Source organism: Ranitomeya variabilis, chromosome 5 (assembly GCF_051348905.1).
Source record: "Ranitomeya variabilis isolate aRanVar5 chromosome 5, aRanVar5.hap1, whole genome shotgun sequence".
NCBI classification, from domain to species: domain Eukaryota; kingdom Metazoa; phylum Chordata; class Amphibia; order Anura; family Dendrobatidae; genus Ranitomeya; species Ranitomeya variabilis.
The window spans coordinates 628501118-628525073 of record NC_135236.1 but is presented as its reverse complement, the minus strand read 5'-3'; the positions used below and the strand labels follow the sequence as shown (position 1 = coordinate 628525073).

The window sequence follows — 23956 nt, the reverse complement described above, 5'->3', positions numbered from 1 at the left end:
AAAAAATGTTGGTTCCAAAATTGTGTTGATGTAAAGTAGACATGTGTGAAATGTGGCTTATTAAGTATTTTGTGACTTATCTGTGTGATTTAAGGGCATGCGATTTCAAAGTTGGAAAATTGCAAAATTTTAAATTTTTTTGCCAAATTTCCATTTTTTTCACAAATAAACACAAGTCATATCAAATAAATTTTACCACTAACGTGAAGTACAATATGTCACGAGAAAACAATGTCAGAATCACCGGGATCCATGGAAGCGTTCCAGAGTTATTACCTCATAAATGGACAGTGGTCAGAATTGTAAAAATTGGCCCGGTCATTAACGTGCAAACCACCCTCGGGGGTAAAGGGGTTTATAGCTCATCAGTTCTTTTTGTTTAAAATCTCAATTGCCCATTTTAAAGTTGCATTGACTTTTTTAAAATATATATATATATTTAAATATTTTAACTTGTAGACATATCACTTCTGATAAATATCTAATTCACAGATAAAGACCATTTAGGCAAGGCTTACATAACACATGACATGATAAGAAGTCTTATCTTGGTAGAAATTTTTCCCTATAGCTTTATATTATTCCACCCACATTGCAGCCATATTATTAATGTTTTTAGGTAACAGCTTAACACATGAGCCATAGTATAAAATAAGATTTAGAATAAATCTAATATGGGAAACTAGTTAGAATATGGATAATTTTGTCTATTAGATAAAACAAAGTTTATTCATAACTTTAATTGTTACTGCTTAGATCATGTTAAATTAAAAATAAGAAAAATATATCAATACAAAGTATGTTGTTTTACATATTTAAATACATACCTGTGTTTCTACAGCCAAAGAGTTATTTAAACTCTCACTTCCAATTGCGGAGTCATCGGCATCTATTAGACTGTCCACAGGAACATTTTGTTGAGGTTTAAGGAAAGCAAATTCCTGCTCACTTGGATCCAGAGTTACACAAACATCATAGGAATATGGCAGAGGTAATGTTCCAGGGTTAAATTGTGAAATAAACCTGGGATCAACCTGTGGGTACAGACTTGTACCTAAGGACCCAAATGAAGTAGAATATTTTGACTCTTTGTATTTGCAAACAACTGCAATAATCACAGTCAACATGAAGAAAAATGAAATCAGTGCCAAGGCAATCACCAAGTAGAATTGTAGGTTGGACTGAGATTCTTCTTTGTTAGACTGACTGCTCAGCTCCGGAAGAACCTGATGAAAATGATCAGCAATCACCATGGTTAGGGTGACTGAAGCTGAGCGGGAGGGAATCCCATTGTCCTTTACTAGAACCACAATTCCATGTTTCATGATGTCCTTATCATGAAATCCACGTGATGTCCTGATTTCTCCTGTGTGCTGGTCAATGGTGAAGAGTGATGGTTCCGGAGACTGTAAAAAGTAAGACAACCAGGCACTGTGTCCAGAGTCAGCATCCACTGCCACCACCTTAGATACTAAAGAGCCTTGTTCAGAGGCCCAAGGAACCATCTCAAATGTTGAGCTGTCAGTTTCTTGTGATGGGTACAGAATGACAGGAGAATTATCATTCTGGTCTACTATACATATTCTTAGTGTTGTACTGCTGTTCAGAGATGGAGATCCATTGTCTCTGGCGATGATTTGGATGTTAAATTCTCTATGCTTCTCATAATCAAATGATCTTTGTGCATAAATGACCCCAGTGACTGGATTCATGGAGATGGAGGAAGACAGGGGATCTTCTTTTTTACCTTTAATCATAATAGAATAAGTTATCTTTGCATTGTCTTCACTGTCCAGATCTCTTGCTTGAACACTAAATATTGAAGCTCCTGGAGAATTATTTTCTGGTATAAATGCAGTGTAACCTAAATTCTCAAACACTGGAGCATTGTCATTGACATCTGATACATCAAGCCTAATAACCTTTATAGAAGACTTTTCAGGGGAACCTTTATCAGATGCTTGTATTGTGATGTTGTAGGATGATATTTTTTCTCTATCTAAACTATTTTTTGTAACAATTTTATAAAAATTTATTGTGGATGACATTAGTTCAAAGGGAAAATCCCCAATTATTATACATTGAACTTCACCATTTTCTCCAGAGTCACGGTCATGAACTTTGATTAATGCCACCACAGTACCAGGGGCAGAATCCTCAGGAATAAGATCTGATGATGAGGTTATAGATATCTCAGGAGCATTGTCATTTTCATCTGTTATTTCTATTAAAACCTTGGCTCCGGCTGCTAGACCTCCTCCATCTTCAGCTTGCATCAAAATTTCATAAAGCTTTGACCCTTCATAGTCTAATTGTCCTTTTGTTTTAATTTCTCCATTTTTCGAGTTGATGACAAAAGTCTGAAGAACATTTTGTGCCTTGGTTCTAAATGAGTAAGTGATCTGTGCATTGACTCCTTCATCTTCATCACTTGCACTGACCTGCAGAATTGTAGAATTCACCGGTATATTTTCTCTGACACTTACTTTATATACATCCTGTGTAAATACTGGAGAATTATCATTGAAGTCAGTGATAATGATATTAATTAGGGCAGTGCCTGTCTGTACAGGATTTCCTCCATCAGAAGCTGTGAGGATGAGTTCATGCTTGTTCTGTGTCTCTCGGTCTAGAGGTTTCTCTAGTATCAGCTCTGGAAATACACTGCCATCAGTGCTGACCTTCTCTCCAAGAGCAAAATACTGGTTCTCACTGAGGCTGTAGCTTATCAGGGAATTAACACCGACATCCAGATCTTCTGCATTATGTAAAAGAAACCTTCTTCCTGGGGAGGTAGATTCACTCATTTCTATTCTGATTGTATCAGCCATAAATGTAGGAGGATTGTCATTAATATCCTGAATATTGATCTTTATGATAAAGACATTTAGTGGATTTTCCACCACAACATCAAATGTAAGGACACAATCAGCTGCAGCTTCACACAATGTCTCCCTGTCTATCCTATCAGCAATGTACAGGTTTCCATTATCCAGATTTATATTAAAATATTTCTCAGCAACTCCAGTCACAATGTGCAATTTCCTTTTGGATAGATCCTTAACATTTAATTCAAGATCCTTTGCTAGATTTCCCACAATAGAACCTTTTCTTAATTCTTCATTAATGGAATAATGAATCTGACCAGAGACTGAATGACACAGCCAGGAAAATAAGAAGGGAAATATTACTTGCCATCTGAGTCCTTGCACTGATTGTCCTTTCTGCAGCTGTAATCCAGCCATCTTTCTTCTCACCAGAAATATAATGGTAGAAATCCTTCTTATATTTATAATCCAGCAGAAAATAATCCGTCTTCTTTATGAGTCCTGTACCCGGCACATCCCAGTGTAAAATGCTGTGTATTTCTTCTTGCAGTTGAACACTGTCTGCATCATGGAGGCGATTCTGGATTTACTGAATATTTTCTTTATAGGTGAACAGCGGCGCTCTGAGGCCAATATGGGGAATTGCAACATCAGGGACTGCTTCTTTTCTACTAGGGAAGTTAATTGGTTATGGAAAGACTTTTACATTAAAAAAGTTTTAAAGTTTTGGCATTTTAGAAGTTCTATTTTTTTGCAAGGTACAGTGGTACAACCAGTGGTTGCTAAAAATAAATAAAATGATCTGGATAAGGAGGTTAAATGTGATTTTGTCACATATAAAAGTAACACATAGCACTTGCAGTTAGTTAGATCACTTATTATGGAACATCCCTTCAAAGATATCTACCGTATATTGACTTTACATCACTTGGTTTGTTAATAAATTATTGATTTTTAAATCAGAAGTATTTAACCAGGTATAACTCAATAGCGCTCATGAAACTAATTGAACTGAAACTGCTTTATGTATTAAAAAACCAAAAGGGAAATTAAATTTGCATGATGAACACTATAAGGAAATATTCTATTACAAACTATGAAATTAGAAGACAATAACAAACCATAAAACAATAGTGTGCAGGTATTTCACGATGACTATGTCTATAGAATAAATGGCAACTTCCTTTCTCAACATTTTGCACACATTTTTGGTAAAGTAAGACCAACTTTAATTATTTTAAAATATTTTCATCGTTCAGTTATATTGTATTAGATTTTGACTAAATAAATAGTAAAACTAAAAGTTTCCCCAAGTTACATAAATTGATTTTTATTGATCTAGTTTGTAATTTTGCTAAGAAGTTTTAAGTATGTTAACATCCAGTTTTACTCATTTCCCTGTAGGTCATTGAGGTTGTGAATTAAAGTCATATAGTCTATCCCTATTTAAACTGTATCCTATTAAATTATATCTTAGCAAAAGTTTAGCCAGTCATTATGGAGAAATCACTATCCTTAATGTTTGCCCAGTCACCCAGCTGCATTCAAGGAAACACAGAGTGTGCCCCATTCTACTCTCTTTATGCTCTTCCTCCATGTCTATATATTGTGAGTATATTAGAGATGAGCGAATCAATATGCAAGATACTGGTCAAGTGGGTAGATCAGAATTCCATGGCTGATAGATGGGAGCCCTGCAAATCACCTCCTACCTGACATCATCCCTGGTTCCTCTTCTGATTAGTCAGCTTGACGCAATATCATTTGTACATCATGCCACGCCAATGACGTTGTGTCATGTCATCTAATCAAAAGAGGAGCCGAGAATGCCGGCAGTTAGAATCCTAATGTGGCTACTGAACCAGGCTCCTGAATATGGATGTGGCCACAGAACCAAGGTACTGCATATATATTTGCTCATCTCTAGTGTTTATGTATTTAGATGGACAATATATAACATTTGGAATACGTTTATGTAAGGGGTAAAGGACTCAAAGCATAGGACATTCTTCATTACAATACCTCATAATACAACTCAGTTTTCCAACTGGTAGGCACTTGATATACTTGTTGTGACTTGCTTATAGTCATTCATAGTCCTTATCTACTCTGTTTATGGTAATATGGAGGTAAAACAGAGTTTTAGAACATTCAGAAAATACTTTACATTGTTATTATATCATTAAAAGCCACCAGCAAACATTTGCAATCATGTCAGATTCCAATGTCTTTGTAGGAGTATTGGTCTGATTAAACTCCAAACTTTACACGTGTCAGAAATTTAAGGTTGAACCTAATTTTTTGGCTTTGGATTTTTTTGGTAATCTGTTTTATTTTTAGCTGATCCACACAAAGATTAGCCATATTGTCATTTAACAGGTATAATTTTTAGACTTTTTGTCTGGCGTAAGTAGCATGTCACGTCATTAGTTTGCTCATTTTCTCCATCACACAGATAAAAGCAGCATAGAAATGCTCTGTTATTGGGGTGATGTGTAGTGTTGGGTTGGGGAGTGTTGTTGGATTTATATGGATTGTAGCACAAAAACCACAATGTGAAATACTAACATGTAACTGGGACAAGACTCCATTATTGACTTCTACCATCTAGAATCACCAATAACTCATGCAGTCTCTTCATGTAATGCACCCAACCACTATGAAAACTTTGCAACAAATATTTGGAAATAAATAATATTGATAGCAATTGTTAGTAGTATAACGTAGTTCTAGTGGGCTTGTAAGGATCTCCTATTAAAATACAATTGTGACATTGGTATCATTTAAAGGTACCTTCACACTAAGCGACTTTACAACGATAACGATAGCGATCCATGACGTTGCAGCGTACTGGATAGCGATATCGTTGTGTTTGACACGCAGCAGCGATCAGGATCCCGCTGTGAGATCGCTGGTCGTTGCTGAAAGTCCAGAACTTTATTTCGTCGCTGGATCTCCCGCTGACATCGCTGAATCGGTGTGTGTGACACCGATCCAGCGATGTCTTCACTGGTAACCAGGGTAAACATCGGGTTACTAAGCGCAGTGCGGCGCTTAGTAACCCGATGTTTACCCTGGTTACCATTGTAAAAGTTAAAAAAAACCCCCACATACTCACATTCCGGTGCCCGGCGTCCGCTTCCCTGCACTCCTCCTGCATCTTGTGTAAGTGCCGGCCGTAAAGCAGAGCGGTGACGTCACCGCTCTGCTCTGTGGGAGATGCCGGAGATGTTCGGCGCTGACACAGGATGCAGGAGGAGTGCAGGGAAGCGGACGCCGGGCACCGGAATGTGAGTATGTGTTTTTTTTTTTTACTTTTACAATGGTAACCAGGGTAAACATCGGGTTACTAAGCGTGGCCCTGCGCTTAGTAACCCGATGTTTACCCTGGTTACCAGGGGACTTCGGCATCGTTGGTCGCTGGAGAGCCATCCGTGTGACAGCTCTCCAGCGACCACACAACGACTAAACAGCGGCGCTGCAGCGATCGGCATCGTTGTCTGTATCGCTGCAGCGTCGCTTAGTGTGAAGGTACCTTAAGCCTACCCCAAGTGAACAAGTAATAGTACATTGTGCACAATACAGTAAAGGCCTAGCACCACTAGCAAAGTGTTTTTGTACAATCGAATACCAAAAAATATTCTGTTACTAAAATCATGACTTAACCCCCCACATTCCCCCACTGCTTGCTGTTATGCCACCTTCTTCGTAGTTGTTATGAATTGTGTCCCACACTGTCCATCCATGTAACAGACTCAAGTATCGCTTGTTACTGGATGTGTAAAATCACCAGGATGGACTGTCGCCTTGCTGCTCAGTTATCAAATTGTCATTGTTCGATGTTGTAGACATTTCTAGTATTACATTTTCTATGGTTTCTCACAAGTTGCTCATGACCAAGCTGCTGTAGCTTATTGTCATGACCAGTTCAGACTTTTTCTGAAGTTCACTTTGGGACAGTAAGGAGTTTTGCGAATGATTCCATTCTGGTAAATACAACTTTAGTCCATAAGAAAAGAAAGATGGATGACACTCAACATCCTGTAAAATCCAGGATTTATTTTAAAGATTTAAACATCTTTAACGGGAGAATGGGAGAAGGAAAGTGAGAGCGACGACGGCCGTTTCGCGCTACTGCGCTTCTACGCTTCTCTAATCTGTCCTTAATGCAGCCAAGATCATATTCCTTTCCAAAGACTACACCGATACCTCTACCCTGTGCCAGTCATTGCACTGGTGGCCCATCTGATACAGAGATCAATATAAACTCATCAATCTCACCTACAAAGTGCTCCATGCTTCAGCACCACCCTACGTCTCCTCCCTTGTCTCTGTCTGCCCTCCATTCTGCTAATTACCTAAGATTAACATCCTCAATAATCTGTCAGCTTGATGCAAAATCATTTGTACATCATGCCGCACCAATGATGCTGAGTCAGGTCATCTAATCATAAGTTGAGCCGAGAATGCCGGCAGTTAGAATATTGATGTGGCCACTGAACCAGGCTCCTGAAAAATGATGTGACCACTGAATCAAGCAAAATGTTTTTTCTCTGTATATGGTTGACAAATAAAATAATACAAAGTGATACTAGATGAGGGCACTATAACATATTTCATGCAACTCATTCTTAATATGTGATTTATGATTTGTTACACCAATTCTACAAATTCACTAAGGCAAATTATAGAACACATTCACACCATAAAAGCTCAAAAGTTTCCATGAAGTTAAGTTCTGTTTACTTTTAGACATTTTTATAGTTATATTCTTTAACACATACAAATTCTGTATCTACAAGAGACATTCCAAATTCTAAGATATTTATGATATACAGAAGGAGTAAATGGTCTGCACAAAAGTGACTGGACAAAAAGTCTTATCATTGTGGTAAAGTTTCATCATAGCTTTATATTAATCAGCCCTTTTCATGACCATAATATTATTGCATGACAGCTGTAATACATAAATGTTAACCTTAAATAAGATATACTGTCCTTTATTCTCAGCTGTTTATAATAAAGGTAACCATTAATTTTTTTATAGTTGAAATTAAATCATGTTAAACCAAAGAAAACGTATATCGACATAGATTTACTAAAATACATACCTGTGTTTCTGCAGGTGAAGAGTTCTTTATATTTTCACTTCCAATGACTGAGTCATCAGCATCGATTAGACTGTCTACAGGGACGTTGTGCTGAGAGTTAAGGAAAGCAAATTCCCTCTCACTCGGATCAAGAGTTACACATACATCATAGGAATATGGCAGAGGTAATGTCCCTGTGCTGAATTGTGAAATAAACCTGGGATCGACCTGTGGGTAAAGACTTGTACTCAAGGACCCAAATGAAGTAGAAGATCTGGACTCTTTGTATTTGGAAACAACTGCAATAATCACAGTTAACATGAAGAAAAAGGAAATCAGTGCCAAGGCGATCACCAAGTAAAATTGTAGGTTGGACTGAGATTCTTCTTTGTTAGACTGACTGCTCAGCTCAGGAAGAACCTGATGAAAATGATCAGCAATCACCATGGTTAGAGTGACTGAAGCTGAGCGGGAGGGAATCCCATTGTCCTTTACTAGAACCACAATTCCATGTTTCGTGATGTCCTTTTCGTGAAATCCGCGTGATGTCCTGATCTCTCCTGTGTGCTGGTCAATGGTGAAGAGTGATGGTTCTGGAGACTGTAAAAAGTAAGACAACCAGGCATTGTGTCCAGAGTCAGCGTCCACTGCCACCACTTTAGATACTAAAGTACCTTGTTCAGAGGTCCAAGGAACCATCTCAAATGTTGAGCTATCAACCTCTGGTGATGGGTACAGAATGACTGGAGAATTATCATTCTGGTCTACTATACATATTCGTAGTGTTGTACTGCTATTCAGAGATGGAGATCCATTGTCTCTGGTGATGATTTGAATATTAAATTCTTTATGCTTCTCATAATCAAATGATCGTTGAGCATAAATGACCCCAGTTACAGGATTCATGGAGATAATGGAAGAAGACAGAGGATCTTCTTTGTTACCCCTAGTCATTAAAAAGTATGTTATCTTTGAATTGTCCTCACTGTCTATATCTCTTGCTTGAATACTAAATATTGAAGCTCCAGGTAAATTATTTTCTGGAAAAAAAGCATTGTAACTTATTTTCTCAAACAGTGGAGCATTGTCATTAACATCTGATACATCAAGCTTAATGACTTTTCTAGAAATCATTTCTGGAGATCCCTTATCAGATGCTTGTACTGTGATGTTGTAGGATGATATTTTTTCTCTATCTAGACTACCTTTTGTAACAATTTTATAAAAATTACCTGCGGATGATTTTAACTCAAAAGGTAAATCCCCTGTTATTATACATTGGACTTCACCATTTTCTCCTGAATCAGGATCATGAACTTTGATCAGTGCCACCACAGTACCAAGGGGAGAATCCTCAGGAATAAGATCTGATGATGAGGTTATAGATATCTCAGGAGCATTGTCATTGATATCAAGGATTTCCACTAAAACCTTGGCTTTTGCTGCTAAGCTTCCTCCATCTTCTGCTTGCACTGAAATTTCATACAACCTTGACACTTCATAATCTAAATGTCCTATGATTACAAGTTCTCCATTTCTGGCATTAATATTAAAAATCTGTAGGATATCACTTGCTGTGGTTCTAATAGAGTAAGTGATCTGTGCATTGACTCCTTCATCTTCATCACTTGCACTGACCTGCAGAATTGTAGAATTCACCGGTATATTTTCTCTGACACTTACTTTATATACATCCTGTGTAAATACTGGAGAATTATCATTGAAGTCAGTGATAATGATATTAATTAGGTCAGTGCCTGTCTGTACAGGATTTCCTCCATCAGAAGCTGTGAGGATGAGTTCATGCTTGTTCTGTGTCTCTCGGTCTAGAGGTTTCTCTAGTATCAGCTCTGGAAATACACTGCCATCAGTGCTGACCTTCTCTCCAAGAGCAAAATACTGGTTCTCACTGAGTCTGTAGCTTATCAGGGAATTAACACCGACATCCAGATCTTCTGCATTATGTAAAAGAAACCTTCTTCCTGGGGAGGTGTATTCACTCATTTCTATTCTAATTGTGGTAAGAATAAATGTAGGAGGATTGTCGTTTATATCTTGAATATTAATCTTTATACTGAAAACATTTAGTGGATTTTCCACCACTGCATCAAATGTAAGGACACAATCAGCTGCAGCTCTGCACAATGTCTCCCTGTCTATCCTATCAGCAATGTACAGGTTTCCATTATCCAGGTTTATGCTAAAATATTTATCGGAGACACCAGACACAATTCTTAATTTCCTTCTGGAGAGATCCTTAACATTTAACTCAAGATCCTTTGCTAGATTTCCCACAATAGAACCTTTTCTTAATTCTTCATTAATGGAATAATGAATCTGACCAGAGACTGAATGACACAGCCAGGAAAATAAGAAGGGAAATATTACTTGCCATCTGAGTCCTTGCACTGATTGTCCTTCCTGCAGTTGTAATCCAGCCATCCTTCTTCTCACCAGAATTATAATGGTAAAAATACTTCTATTTATAATCCAGCAGAAAATAATCTGTCTTCTTTCTGAGTCCTGTACCCAGCACATCCCAGTGTGAAATGCTGTGTATTTCTTTTTGCAGTTGAACACTGTCTGCATCATGGAGGCGATTCTGGATTTGCAGAATATTTTCCTTGTTGGTGAACAGCGGCGCTCTGAGGCCAATATGAGGAACTGCAGGATTTTTATCTTAGGTTCTTTGCTGATATTACTGATTTTTTTATATGTCATAGTTCCACAGGCTATGTATTTATTTTCAGAAAATAATATGTACAGAGATTAGGGTAAGGTTTATAAATGATATCTAAAAAAAATCCCTAAATCTAAAGTCCAGTTAAAAACAATGCTTTACAACACCAGTATGATAATTACTCCTCTAGATTTCAAGCGAAGCATGTACAGACTTATGTTCTGTTTATTTGGTGTAAGAGCCTTGAAGATTAAATGTATCTTTTAACCCCTCCATTCTCCTGGCAAATGCCAAAAACGAGTTCATGTGTTGGAAAGGACTCTTGGTAACACTTTCATATACAGTTGACAACTACAAAAATAAAAACAAAAACTAAGCTAAACAAAACAATGTAATTTTTTTGTTATTTTAACATGGGAGCCTATAGTCTCTGAATGCTTATCACACTTCTGCTAGAAGCAAGGCAGTGTGCGTTGAGACAGAAGGAAAGAGGAGCTCTACCACTAATGAAAGATTAAAGGGGAGCACTCCTGACACCTGCCCTACGGAACCCCAAGCTCCCTAGCATCCCCAGATGGGTTCTGTCAGGCGGTGCGGCAATCACATTCCTATTCCTTTCATACACTGAGAATGACCATGACTAGTGAGTCAGGAACAGCAGGAACATTAGTCCTGCTCTAACACAAAGGCAGAAAGGGAAACAGATAAGGTTAAAAGAAAAAGCAATAACTCAACACACTCCCAGTCTACAGAAAAAGGAAAGGGGAAGGATAATGTGAGGCAAACAAATAGGAGATAAGGTAAGGAAGACACTCAAACAAACTTCTAAACAGATATCTCTAGAGATGACTCCTAGATTACCTCTCTTCACATAACTCAAACTTCCAGCTCCATACCAGGTTACAGGAAGCTATCACTGGCAACTACTCAAGCTAAGAGGTGAGTATTTATACCAGAGGGGAGTGAAGTAATCAGAACTCTAGGAGACAAACAGAACTGTTTAACCCTTACAATAAGGCTAGGTTCACATTGCGTTAGTGGGTGATCGCTAACGGACAGCGTTGCACGGCGAAAATGTCGCAATTAACGCCGTGCAACGGGTCCGTTAGCGCACCCATTGACAGCAATGTAAATTTCGCCTGCAGCGCATCACTAGCGCGTGCCTTTTTCGGCTCGCGCTAGTGATGTGCCATTCTTCCGTGACGCGCCTCGGACGCTGCTTGCAGCGTCCGCGGCGCGCCCGAGGTCTGTTCCCCGCTCTCGCAGATCGGGGATCTGCGAGAGCGGGGACATTAATGCGACCCCTGAACGCGGCCCCTAAATAAACATTGCATTAGCGCAATCCGCTAGCGCTAAACGGATTGCCCTAACGCAATGTGAACCTAGCCTAACAGAGCAAGAGAAACCTGCACAGCTAACTGGAAGGCAAAGCAGATCCAACCAGTACAGGTGCAAATGTAGCCAGACACTGCAATCCTCTCTGTCGTGATATTGTTAGGGGCTGGCGGAATGCACCGAGTAAATGGTGAGATGATATTTGGTGCGTTCACAGCCCGGGGTCCACCATGCAGGAGAGAACCTGCTGCTGGTAAATGGCGGCACTATATGGTGGTAGAAGCGAACTCTGTCACTTCACAGAGTCACCTATAAAGAAAGCACTGTGTCCTGTTTAGCTCTCAGGAGAACACAGCAACTGCCGAGCAGATAGCAGTCTGTGGTCACGCAGTCAAAGAAGCACTCATACAATCTCCTCACAGGAGGAGCCGGTATGCTAGTGGCTTATTTCAGCCGGGGCCCTAGACACATACACACAATCTCCTCACCGGAGGTGCTGGTATTCTAGTGGCTTATTTCAGCCAGAGCCCTGAATGCACACACACAATCTCCTCACCGGAGGTGCCGGTGTTCTAGTGGCTTATTTCAGCCGGGGCCCTGAATACACACATGTATGACCACAATGGTGTAAACTCATGACATGAATTGATACTAGCGCATGGCCGTGCGGTCATGAGAAGCTTTTATAGCTGCAGCAACTTCAGGACCTTCCCAGAATGACCAATGGAAAGCTGCCACAGAACTTGAACAGGTTCAGGACCTTCCTAGAGGACCAATGGGAGTTGCTGCAGTACCTGAGCATGTGACCCTTGATCTCCAATGAGAGATCTTACCCTGGGCATGCTCAGAAGGGGAAAAGCAGGACTTAGTCCCAAAGACATCTGCTCGCTGCTGACCCGTACTGGCTACAATGGCAGAACCTGGAAAGGCAGCAGTAACCCTTTGCACAGTATCAGGCTGAGCTAAAAACTGGGACTGACGTCTGAACTGAGCAGGCTCCACTGTGGCAGGAGAAGAATGGGAGACCACAGCGGAGATGGCTCGACATTCCCCCTGTGCAGAGGCGGGAACTCCACCCCTAACACAATGCTTCTGTATTTCTATGTTGTAACAGGTATTACAGTCTTCAGTAAAAGATAAATTTTAAAAGACTGTAAGCAAATTAATCTATTGAAAGGTTATTATAATCATTTTACACTCTTGGAATCAGAAATAGATCTTCAGGTGCATCTCACTGGTCCAACTGCATTTCTATTACCTGCACAGAAGTTTTCTACACTTTATTAAATCAAAGACAGCTACTGCTTTGAAGATTTTACTGATCTGATATCAATATCCAAATCTTTTTGTAATAATTTTGGTTGTCCATCTGGACAGTTATTGTTTACAGCATATTTTTTTAATTGTACAAGTGACAGTTTAATCCTAATTTATCCATTTAACAAAGTGGATAACTATATACAGGGTGGGCCATTTATATGGATACACCTAAATAAAATGGGAATGGTTGGTGATGTCAACTTCCTGTTTGTGGCACATTAGTATATGGGAGGGGGAAAACTTTTCAGGATGGGTGGTGACCATGGCGGCCAATTTGAAGGAGGCCATTTTGGCTCCAACTTTATTTTTTCCAATGGGAGGAAGGCCATGTGACACAGCAATCTTAGTAAGAATTTCACAAGAAAACAATGGTGTGCTTGGTTTTAACGTAACTTTATTCTTTCATGAGTTATTTACAAGTTTATGACCACTTATAAAATGTGTTCAAAGTGCTGCCCATTGTTTTGGATTGACAATGCAACCCTTTTCTCCCACTCTTGACACACTGGTAGCAACACTGCAGAAGAAATGCTAGCACAGGCTTCCAGTATCCGTTGTTTCAGATGCTTTAGGGTCATCTGAAGGCCACTGTGGTGTACTCATTTCCTTGGTCCCCTGATGAGCCGACATAAGTAGGGGGCGAAATGTGTAGGGACATGGGACTATCACTATGATGAAGCTAAGTGATCCACTGTGATCTCATTTATTTATTGCAAAATGGGGTTGTTTTGTTTTGTCTAATTAGATGTCAATTCTAACTGCTGGTCTACCTTACTGACCATATGATTTTACCACTGATATATTAGCTCTATTGTCTACATACTGCTGAAGTGCATCATATTTCTAAGTGTGTTGAAGTCTGCTGACTTTAGCGACTCATTATACAGGCATATAGTAATTGTGGATACTGATACTTCTATACCCCCCTTTTTTATTATTTCTTTGTTGGACTAATTGAGACAATATAGATATTATTCGCATTACTAAAAATCTGCTCTATTGACTTTGAACTAGAAGACAAATAGAGATCCACATAAATAGAGCTTAAATGACATATGAGGCAACATAGACTATATTTAATTTAGCAAGTGCCATAGACATTGTGGTTGGTATGCATGTTGGATTACATATTTACTTTCCTAGACCAGGGACCTACAGGGACATAAGGGACAGCCAACGTGGGGCGGGGGCACCATATCGAATACTAGAGTGCCAACCTCCGCTGTCAGGAAGGCTACCAGATAATTAGGGTCCTAGTTGGGACATGGCAGGAGTATTATTTTTCCTAAAATCCCTATGTATGTATGTATCTATATACACTAGCCTCTGCTCTAAGGACTGAGGGGTGCATTTTTACTATTTTTCTCTTGAATTTTTCAATTTTTAAATAATAATAAAGGAATTTTTTAAAGGCTTTTTTCTATATGGTTGCTGCTATAGGGAGCACAGGTTTCAACAGCGGTCTAATAAAAGACAGTGGAGATCTCCATAGCAATCTTTTTTTATTAAGTTCGTAAAAGTCCATAAAAATGGCCTCTTAAATTTAACTACAGGGTATGAAAATATAAAATATCTCTAAAAAACTCCCAAATGATTTAAAAAAAGAAATACTAAAATATATTATCACTAGTGTTGACTCTGAGCATTCCGATACCGCAAGTATCGGGTATCGGCCGATATTCGCGGTATCGGAATTCCGATACCGTGTTCCGATACTTTCAGTATATCGGATACTGGAATCGGAAGTTCCCATAATTCAAAGAGCCAGAATTCAGCCAATGAGGAATAATTAGAAGTGTGGGCACATCCTGTTCTGCATGGTGGGCATGTAACTACTGGCATGGCTGTGAATGGCTGCTGAAATGATGTCATGATGCACCATAAAAGTCGCCGCCGCCATTTTGGGTTCACTCTGCTGTGAATTCAGTTAGGGACAGGACGCTGTGTTCTGACTGAGGGCCAGTTTAGAGATAGCGATTTGCTTCATTGTGCTTTACCCAGGCTAATTTAGCAACCGCTGTGTGAGAACCTTGTTGTTGCCTTGCAGCGCTGTTCACGGCTGTCTGCACGGTCTCCGTGTGAGTGCAGCTCACTCTGTAGTCTGGTCTGCAGCCACCGCTGGTTGTAGTCAGCTCAGGGTGCGTCACTGCCTCATACCGTTCCATTGTCCTTTTTGCAATTAGTGCAGCCTGCTACACATTTTTTCAAATTTATCCTATTAGTGGCTTTCCATCCGTATCCTGCTAGATTGTGGAAAAACACTATATAGATTACATAGAGGAGCTTTTTTTGGCCTTGCAGCGCCATTCACGGCTGTCTGCACGGTCTCTGTGTCTCTGTATGCCTTTAATGTCTCCTCCACCTCCTCCAATACATACTACATTATTCTTAGTTGTTTTCCTTCATGTAGAATTAACCTACAAGGAAAGAAAGGGTTTATTTTAATTCCAATATTTTTGTCCCATTGACTTGCATTGGTATCGGGTATCGGTATCGGCGATATCTGATATTTTTTAAATATCGGCCGATCCAATCCGATACCGATACTTCTTGATATCGGAGGGTATTACTCAACACTAATTATCGCATCTACTATACCAAGTAAATAAAAATATATAATACATACAGTAAAAATAAATTATCTACAATAGTTTATATGTCTATATGTGGTTGGAATTACTATTCCACCTTTGTATTTCCATTAAATAAGTATAGCTTAAAATGGAAGAGAGGTAATATAGAGTTCTGTCATATACCTCAGTGAAGTAGTGAAGTCATAGAGACTACTACACCTACAGTGCGAAAGTATTCCACTCCCTGGAACTTTTAAACCTTTTCCCACATATCATGCTTCAAACATAATGATACCAAATGTAAATGGAATTGGTCCTTTGCACTATCCATAGCCAGTCACGTGTGTTATCACGTGACCGTGACGTCACGCAAGGTCCTGCACTGCCAGTGAACCGAGCGGCTACTTTCTACAGCACGCATCTACTCCACGCTGACAGGAACGAGTGACGGCTTTGGTGAGTTCTGCCGCCGGCCGGGGCAGGGCTTACTACCCGCACTCTCATCATGAATACACCGGCTTTCAAGAACACCGGTTCAATACCCAGATTCGCTGCATGGAGAATTACTGAAGAGCTGAGGAACGGAGGAGCTAACTGAGCCACAAGAGATCCAATCTGCTGAAAATTTCAGTGGTTGCTAGAAGAATTGGAAGATTTTACTGTGTATCATAAGGTAAATTTTAATATAGGATGTGAAATATTCAATAGATTATAGTAGAGGTGCCCTTGACTATTAGTGGTAACAAAAGGGATTATTTCTAGCGCAGATATACGATTATTTATTTTAATTGGAATTTTATTTCTATTATACGACACAGAGAAGTGGTACTGTATCATTATCTGCTGCAAGAATTCAATATAGCAAGCGCCACTGGTGTCTAGATATTTATTTTAAATGTAAATTTTTGGTGAAGAATCAACAAGTGGGACACAATTGTAAAGTTGAACAAAATTTATTGGTTATTTTAAATTTTTGTGGAAATTCAAAAACAAGTGGGGCGTGCAATATTATTCAGCCCCTTTAACTTAATACTTTGTTGCGCCACCTTTTGCTGCGATTACAGCTGCAGGTCGCTTGGGGTATGTCTCTATCAGTTTTGTACATCAAGAGACTGAAACTCTTGCCCATTCTTCCTTGGCAAACAGCTTGAGCTCAGTGAGGTTTGATGGAGATCGTTTGTGAACAGCAGTTTTCAGCTCTTTCCACAGATTCTTGATTGGATTGAGGTCTGGACTTTGACTTGGCCATTCTAACAACTGGATACGTTTATTTGTGAACCATTCCATTGTAGATTTTGCTTTATGTTTGGGATCATTGTCTTGTTGGAAGACAAATCTCCATCCCAGTCTCAGGTCTTTTGCAGATTCCAACAGGTTTTCTTCAAGAATGGTCCTGTATTTGGCTCCATCCATCTTCCCATCAATTTTAACCATCTTCCCTGTCCCTGCTGAAGAAAAGCAGGCCCAAACCTTGATGTTGCCACCACCGTGTTTGACAGTGGGGATGGTGTGTTCAGGGTGATGAGCTGTGTTGCCTTTACGCCAAACATATTGTTTCGCATTGTTGCCAAAAAGTTCAATTTTGTTTTCATCTGACCAGAGCACTTTCTTCCACATGTTTGGTGTGTCTCCCAGGTGGCTTGTTGCAAACTTTAAACAACACTTTTTATGGATATCTTTGAGAAATGGCTTTCTTCTTGTCACTCTTCCATAAAGGCCAGATTTGTGCAGTGTATGACTGATTGTTGTCCTATGGACAGGCTGTCACACCTCAGCTGTAGATCTCTGCACTTCATCCAGAGTGATCATAGGCCTCTTGGCTGTGGATGAAACATAAGACCATCCAGCGCAATCCGACGCTAATACAAGTCTATAGGGAAAAAACGGATCCGGCGGCAACCGGATCCATTTTTTTTTAAATTCGCCGGATTGCGCCGACGGCAAAAACCGGATATATGAGAGTAGCCTAAATCATATCAAATGATATAAACTGTAATCATATCTATCCATGTAGTGGTAAAAGTGTGGTCTTATTTGCTATTTAGAATAATAGCAAAGGTAAACCTACTCATATAACAATTGCTAATACAGTTGCTTCTTAAAACTTTGTTTTACTTTCAGAGATGGTAAAGAAGACCAGTATAGCTTAGATATGTGGTAACCAAAAGACCAATCAATTTAGTATAGCAAAAAGGTAAAAAATTAACTTTTAATATGGATAGCTAAAATTTAAACATCAATATAACCAAACCCAAAGTGCATACGTGAACCCACAAGTTCTAGAAAATGAATAACAATATGACCAGAGCTCCTTCTTGCTACTCAGTAGATCAATGTCCAGAGAACAAGCTCTTATTATGGAGATGGTCTAACGTACATTATATTATTATATTATTCCAGGGATACATCAAACCATCCTTTATTAGGCATACTGAGTTCTGTTATGCTTTAACAATGGGATCTACACCATTCCTTAACCAATAAATCAAACAGACAACTGCTCTCCGTTCATGCTATCAGTTCATGGATGGTATGGTATACCATTCTTAGTATAAAATAGGCAATATGATGATGCAGGGAGTTGCTGGCACCACTACTAACCAACCAACCGGTGTTAAAACACATATGCTGGTGAGTAAATATGTTTAGGAAAATCAGCATGTACCTGCATAAGAAGCGACTATGGTCCAGTATTATTTACAAATACAAATGGTATCCAGTGTTAAACCACTCATTAAGGTATCACCACAATGACTATTGCAAGAAATAAACCAGTATTAGATAGAAACAAATGAAACAATCACATGAGACATCTTGAAGGAGGTGTCTTGATTATCCTCATTGGTATACCAGTGGACGTCCTCCCTTGAGACACTCACAACGCGTTTCATTATTCCCGCTCATCGGGAGCAAAATCGTGGTATATCACATGCTGTAGTACAAATGCCATTATGTATCACTTGCCTGTATGTGTCCATTTAAACTCAGCGTGCATTAACTTGGGTAAATGACATACTTCCGGTCCATGGACCACAACTTCAAAAGACTTCAGGCGGATAACTGGATATTGGAAGACTGCAGCAGGCAGGTGACTCATATATGTCAGTTCTCGCCCATGCATCACTCGAGAGGTCCATACCATGGCTACATGTTATCTTGTAACAATGGTAAAGAATGCCAGTGGGATCTCATGGCACAGACACATGACAACTTTTGTGTTCTATTTCATCAAATTATCTTGCTGTCACTCGGGGAATAAGATACATTAATCTAAGATGAGGCTCACAGTTTTTATATCTAAGGTACATCTACAAACAGAAGGCAAGCAAAATGACCTTACAATTACAGGCATGATGCAAATTATAATCAGAACTTAAAGATACTTCTACCTTAATGTGTCTATATTATTACAATTAGCTAAATGTATTCAATGTATAGGTTCAAAGAGCCTTATCATCCACTGTGGTGTATTAAAGCCAACAATAAAAAAAATTCTACTGTATAATAACAGATTTTTACATCAATAAATTCTCAGCACTATCATAATTTTCAGATATATCATTCATCATTCAGGTCTAGATTAGGATGATTATCTCACTTAAGTGGTTTGAGTACATACCTGTGTTACTGAAGGTGTAGAGTTTTCTAAAACTGCATTGCCAATCCCTGAGTCATTGGCATCTATTAGACTGTCCACAGGAACATTGTGTTGAGGCTTAAGGAAAGCAAAGTCCTGCTCACTTGGGTCCAGAGCTACACAAACATCATAGGAATATGGCAGAGGTAAAGTCCCAGTGTTGAATTGGGAAATAAATCTAGGATCAACATGTGGATATAAACTTGTACTCATAGATGCAAAGGAAGAAGAAGATTTGGATTCTTTGTACTTGGAGACAACTGCAATAATCACAGTCAATGTGAAAAAAAATGAAATCAGTGCCAAGGCGATTACCAAATAGAATTGTAGGTTGGACTGAGATTCCTCTTTGCTAGACTGACTGTTCAGCTCAGGAAGAACCTGATGAAAATGATCAGCAATCACCATGGTTAGAGTGACTGAAGCTGAGCGGGAGGGAATCCCATTGTCTTTTACTAGAACCACAATTCCATGTTTCATGATGTCCTTTTCGTGGAATCCACGCGATGTCCTGATCTCTCCTGTGTGCTGGTCAATGGTGAAGGTTGATGGTTCTGAAGATTGTAAAAAGTAAGACAACCAGGAATTGTGTCCAGAGTCAGCGTCCACTGCCACCACCTTAGATACTAAAGAGCCTTGTTCAGAGGCCCAAGGAACCATCTCAAATGTTGAGCGATCAACCTCTGGTGATGGGTACAGAATGACTGGAGAATTATCATTCTGGTCTACTATACATATTCTTAGTGTTGTACTGCTGTTCAGAGATGGAGATCCATTGTCTCTGGCGATGATTTGAATATTAAATTCCTTTTGAACTTCATAATCAAATGAACGTTGAGCATAAATAACCCCAGTTATTGGATTCATAGAAATATGGGAAGACAAAGGATCTTCTTCATCAACTCTAGCCACTATATAGTATGTAATCTTAGCATTGTCTTTAGTGTCCAGATCTCTTGCTTGAATACTAAATATTGAGGCTCCTGGTGAATTATTTTCTGGAATAAATGCAATGTAAACTAATTTCTCAAACACTGGAGCATTGTCATTAACATCTGATATATCAAGCCTAATAACTTGTTTAGAAGTCATTTCAGGAGAACCTTTATCTGATGCTTGTATTGTGATGTTGTAGGATGATATGTTTTCTCTATCTAGATTACCTTTTGTAACAATTTTATGAAAATTACCTGTTGATGATTTTAACTCAAATGGCAAATCCCCTGTTATTACACATTGAACCTCACCATTTTCTCCTGAGTCAGGATCATGAACTTTTATTAATGCCACCACAGAACCAGGAGCTGAATCTTCTGGAATAAGATCTAATGATGAAGTTATAGATATCTCAGGAGCATTGTCATTTTCATCTGATATTTCTAATAAAACTTTAGCATGAGCAGTGAGGCCTCCTCCATCTTTGGCTTGCACAGAAATGTCATAATATTTCTTGACTTCATAATCCATTAGTCCTTTTATTTTTATTTCACCATTATTCGGATTTATAGTAAAACTTTCAAAAATACTTTTTTCTGTGTTGCTAAACGAGTAAGTGATCTGTGCATTGACTCCTTCATCTTCATCACTTGCACTGACCTGCAGAATCGTAGAATTCACTGGTATATTTTCTCTGACACTTACTTTATATACATCCTGCGTAAATACTGGAGAATTATCATTGATATCATTGATAATGATATTAATTAGGGCAGTGCCTGTCTGTACAGGATTTCCTCCATCAGAAGCTGTGAGGATGAGTTCATGCTTGTTCTGTGTCTCTCGGTCTAGAGGTTTCTCTAGTATCAGCTCTGGAAATACACTGCCATCAGTGCTGACCTTCTCTCCAAGAGCAAAATACTGGTTCTCACTGAGGCTGTAGCTTATCAGGGAATTAACACCAACATCCAGATCTTCTGCTTTTTGTAAAATAAACCTTCTTCCTGGGGAGGTTAATTCACTCATTTCTAATGTTAATGTGTCATGAAGATATTTAGGAGAATTGTCATTTATATCCTGAATATTAATCTTTACACTGAAGACATTTAGTGGATTTTCCACCACAACATCAAATGTAAGGACACAATCAGCTGCAGCTTCACACAATGACTCCTTGTCTATCCTATCAGCAATGTACAGGTTTCCATGATCCAGATTTATATTAAAATATTTCTCTGAGATTTTAGACACAATACGTAATTTCCTTCTGGAGAGATCCTTTACATTTAATTCAAGATCCTTTGCTAGATTTCCCACAATAGAACCTTTTCTTAATTCTTCATTAATGGAATAATGAATCTGACCAGAGACTGAATGACACAGCCAGGAAAATAAGAAGGGAAATATTACTTGCCATCTGAGTCCTTGCACTGATTGTCCTTCCTGCAGTTGTAATCCAGCCATCCTTCTTCTCACCAGAAATATAATGGTAAAAATCCTTCTTCTATTTATAATCCAGCAGAATTATGAGCAGAAAATAATCCGTCTTCTTTCTGAGTCCTGTACCCGACACATCCCAGTGTGAAATGCTGTGTATTTCTTCTTGCAGTTGAACACTGTCTGCATCATGGAGGCGATTCTGGATTTGCAGAATATTTTGCTTATTGGTGAACAGCGGCGCTCTGAGGCCAATATGGGGAACTGCAGTGTCAGTGAATAAGGTTGATTGTTACCATTCTCTATCTTACTTATATATTGTACAACAATCATTATTAAGTTAATTTTATTTTTTAAAAGTGTATATTGTTAAAATGACTATATTTATTTGTTAGAAATATACATGCAAAGCATAGTGCATGATTTTTAAAAACTTGAAAAAATTTATAATCCTGTGAAATTCGTTACTATATTACATTTTATAAATGTTGAGCTAATTCTTTATTCATATTTATTCAGCTGCGGTTACATTTATTTGGCTACATTTGATATGTGAAAGCCTCATCTGTACTCAGACAATAATTTATCTGACTGCAGTATGCCACACTATTCTGTGCAATGAACCACTGGAAAAAACAAATAACATTTTGACCAGGGCCTATGGGTGATGTATTATAGTATGGCTATCTAGCTATGTATATCTGTGTCTATCATTGGAGGTTATACTCCAGAAATATGTGTCAGACTCAGATATACTGTGACCAGAGCCTAGCAATAGAAATTGGGTGAAAGGAAAGATATTATAACACACAGCCAAGAACATTACTGTGGTCACTAATATGTACTGTATATAGTCCATTGAATATAGTTCACCGTTGCCTCTGAAATTAAACTTTGATTCATTTATTTTTTTTGAAGAAAAGAAAAGTCACAAGTAAATATAATGGCCAAAACCCCTATTTGGAATCTAAGAAAAATATTATATTACTTTAATATGCATTGAATTCTTAAAAAGACCTGCTACCAGATCAAAGTTGGGCTGTTTTTGCTCTTATTTTATTCCTGAAGCTGCCCTTACTATTCTTCATTATGTATGTTTTAAAATCTGCTATACGGTTCCAGAAATATGGGTCTTTTTCTATAGTGCACTTTTTTGGGGCTTTTACAAGAGTGCCTGGCTCATAGGCTCTTTGGGGGGGTGTCTTTAGGCCGCTCTGCACAAATACTCTGAGCCAAAGCCACTTGATAAAGACCATACAATTTTGCAGAAGATACAAAGCCTTTTATATCTGGATCCATGTATTGGATTTCAAAATACAGTAAAACGGAATTCTCAGGGGATCAGCGTAAATAACATAAGTGCAAAAACTGACCACTTTTGATCTGGTGACAGGTCCTCTTTAAGCACTTCTTACCATTTACCTTTACTACTTAAATCAGCAGCACAGAGCGAACTAGTTGATCCTGAAAAACCCTCCCTTTTGCCTAATATCATAATGATGTCATATTAATGTCACCATCGATCTAGGAAAGCATTGGCAGCTTTCTTTTTAAACATTAAGCAGATATGTTGGGCACAAGGTATTGTATAACTTACTACTGTATAAGTATTACAAGTTTTTCTCCTGTACTTGTAGGGCAGCCTTCTTAATTCACTGTACAGCCCACCTGCTCTTGAAATAGTTGCTAGTGGAGGAGCCTGTGACAAGAACTGCCCGTCAGCCTTCACCAATTGAAATACACTGCACATGTGAAAGCTGTTTTTCAGTTGGAGGATGTTGTTGGACAGATCTGTTCACATGCTCCTCCATCACTATGAGTAAGCCGGCATTGACAAATTATACAACCACATTGTATATGATTTGTCTTTTACTGATTCATGCTAAAACGTAATGCTACTGTGTGAACAAGAACAACATGCTACTTCGTGCCCGAAATAGCCTCGGGTGGAATCATGATCCACCCGTGGCTTATAACTCATTAAATTTTAACATGCGCTTCCGGCAATCATGCCGGAAATCCGCCCATTAGTGACCCCATTACGTCATCACAGGTCACCGATGGGTTGGCATGACAACCAGTCACTGGCTGTCACTGCCAGATTGCTATGAGCACCGCCC

At 38.9% G+C, this 23956-nt stretch overlaps 1 protein-coding gene across 28 annotated transcripts in view; it reads right to left on the bottom strand.

Moving 5' to 3' along the window:
- LOC143776626 (protocadherin gamma-B1-like) overlaps positions 1-23956 on the bottom strand; it is a 472349-nt gene that overhangs the window by 106800 nt on the left and 341593 nt on the right. Inside the window, exon 1 of one of the 28 annotated variants that reach the window (XM_077266183.1) lies at positions 19446-21886. The exons of 25 other annotated variants lie outside the window; for them this stretch is intronic. In XM_077266183.1, the coding sequence (XP_077122298.1) occupies positions 19446-21863 (2418 nt within the window). In that variant the 5' untranslated portion in view covers positions 21864-21886. Of the gene's footprint in view, positions 1-827; positions 4986-7939; positions 10394-19445; positions 21887-23956 lie in introns of those variants that run through there. 2 more of the 28 variants (XM_077266180.1, XM_077266185.1) reach the window with 2 other exon arrangements.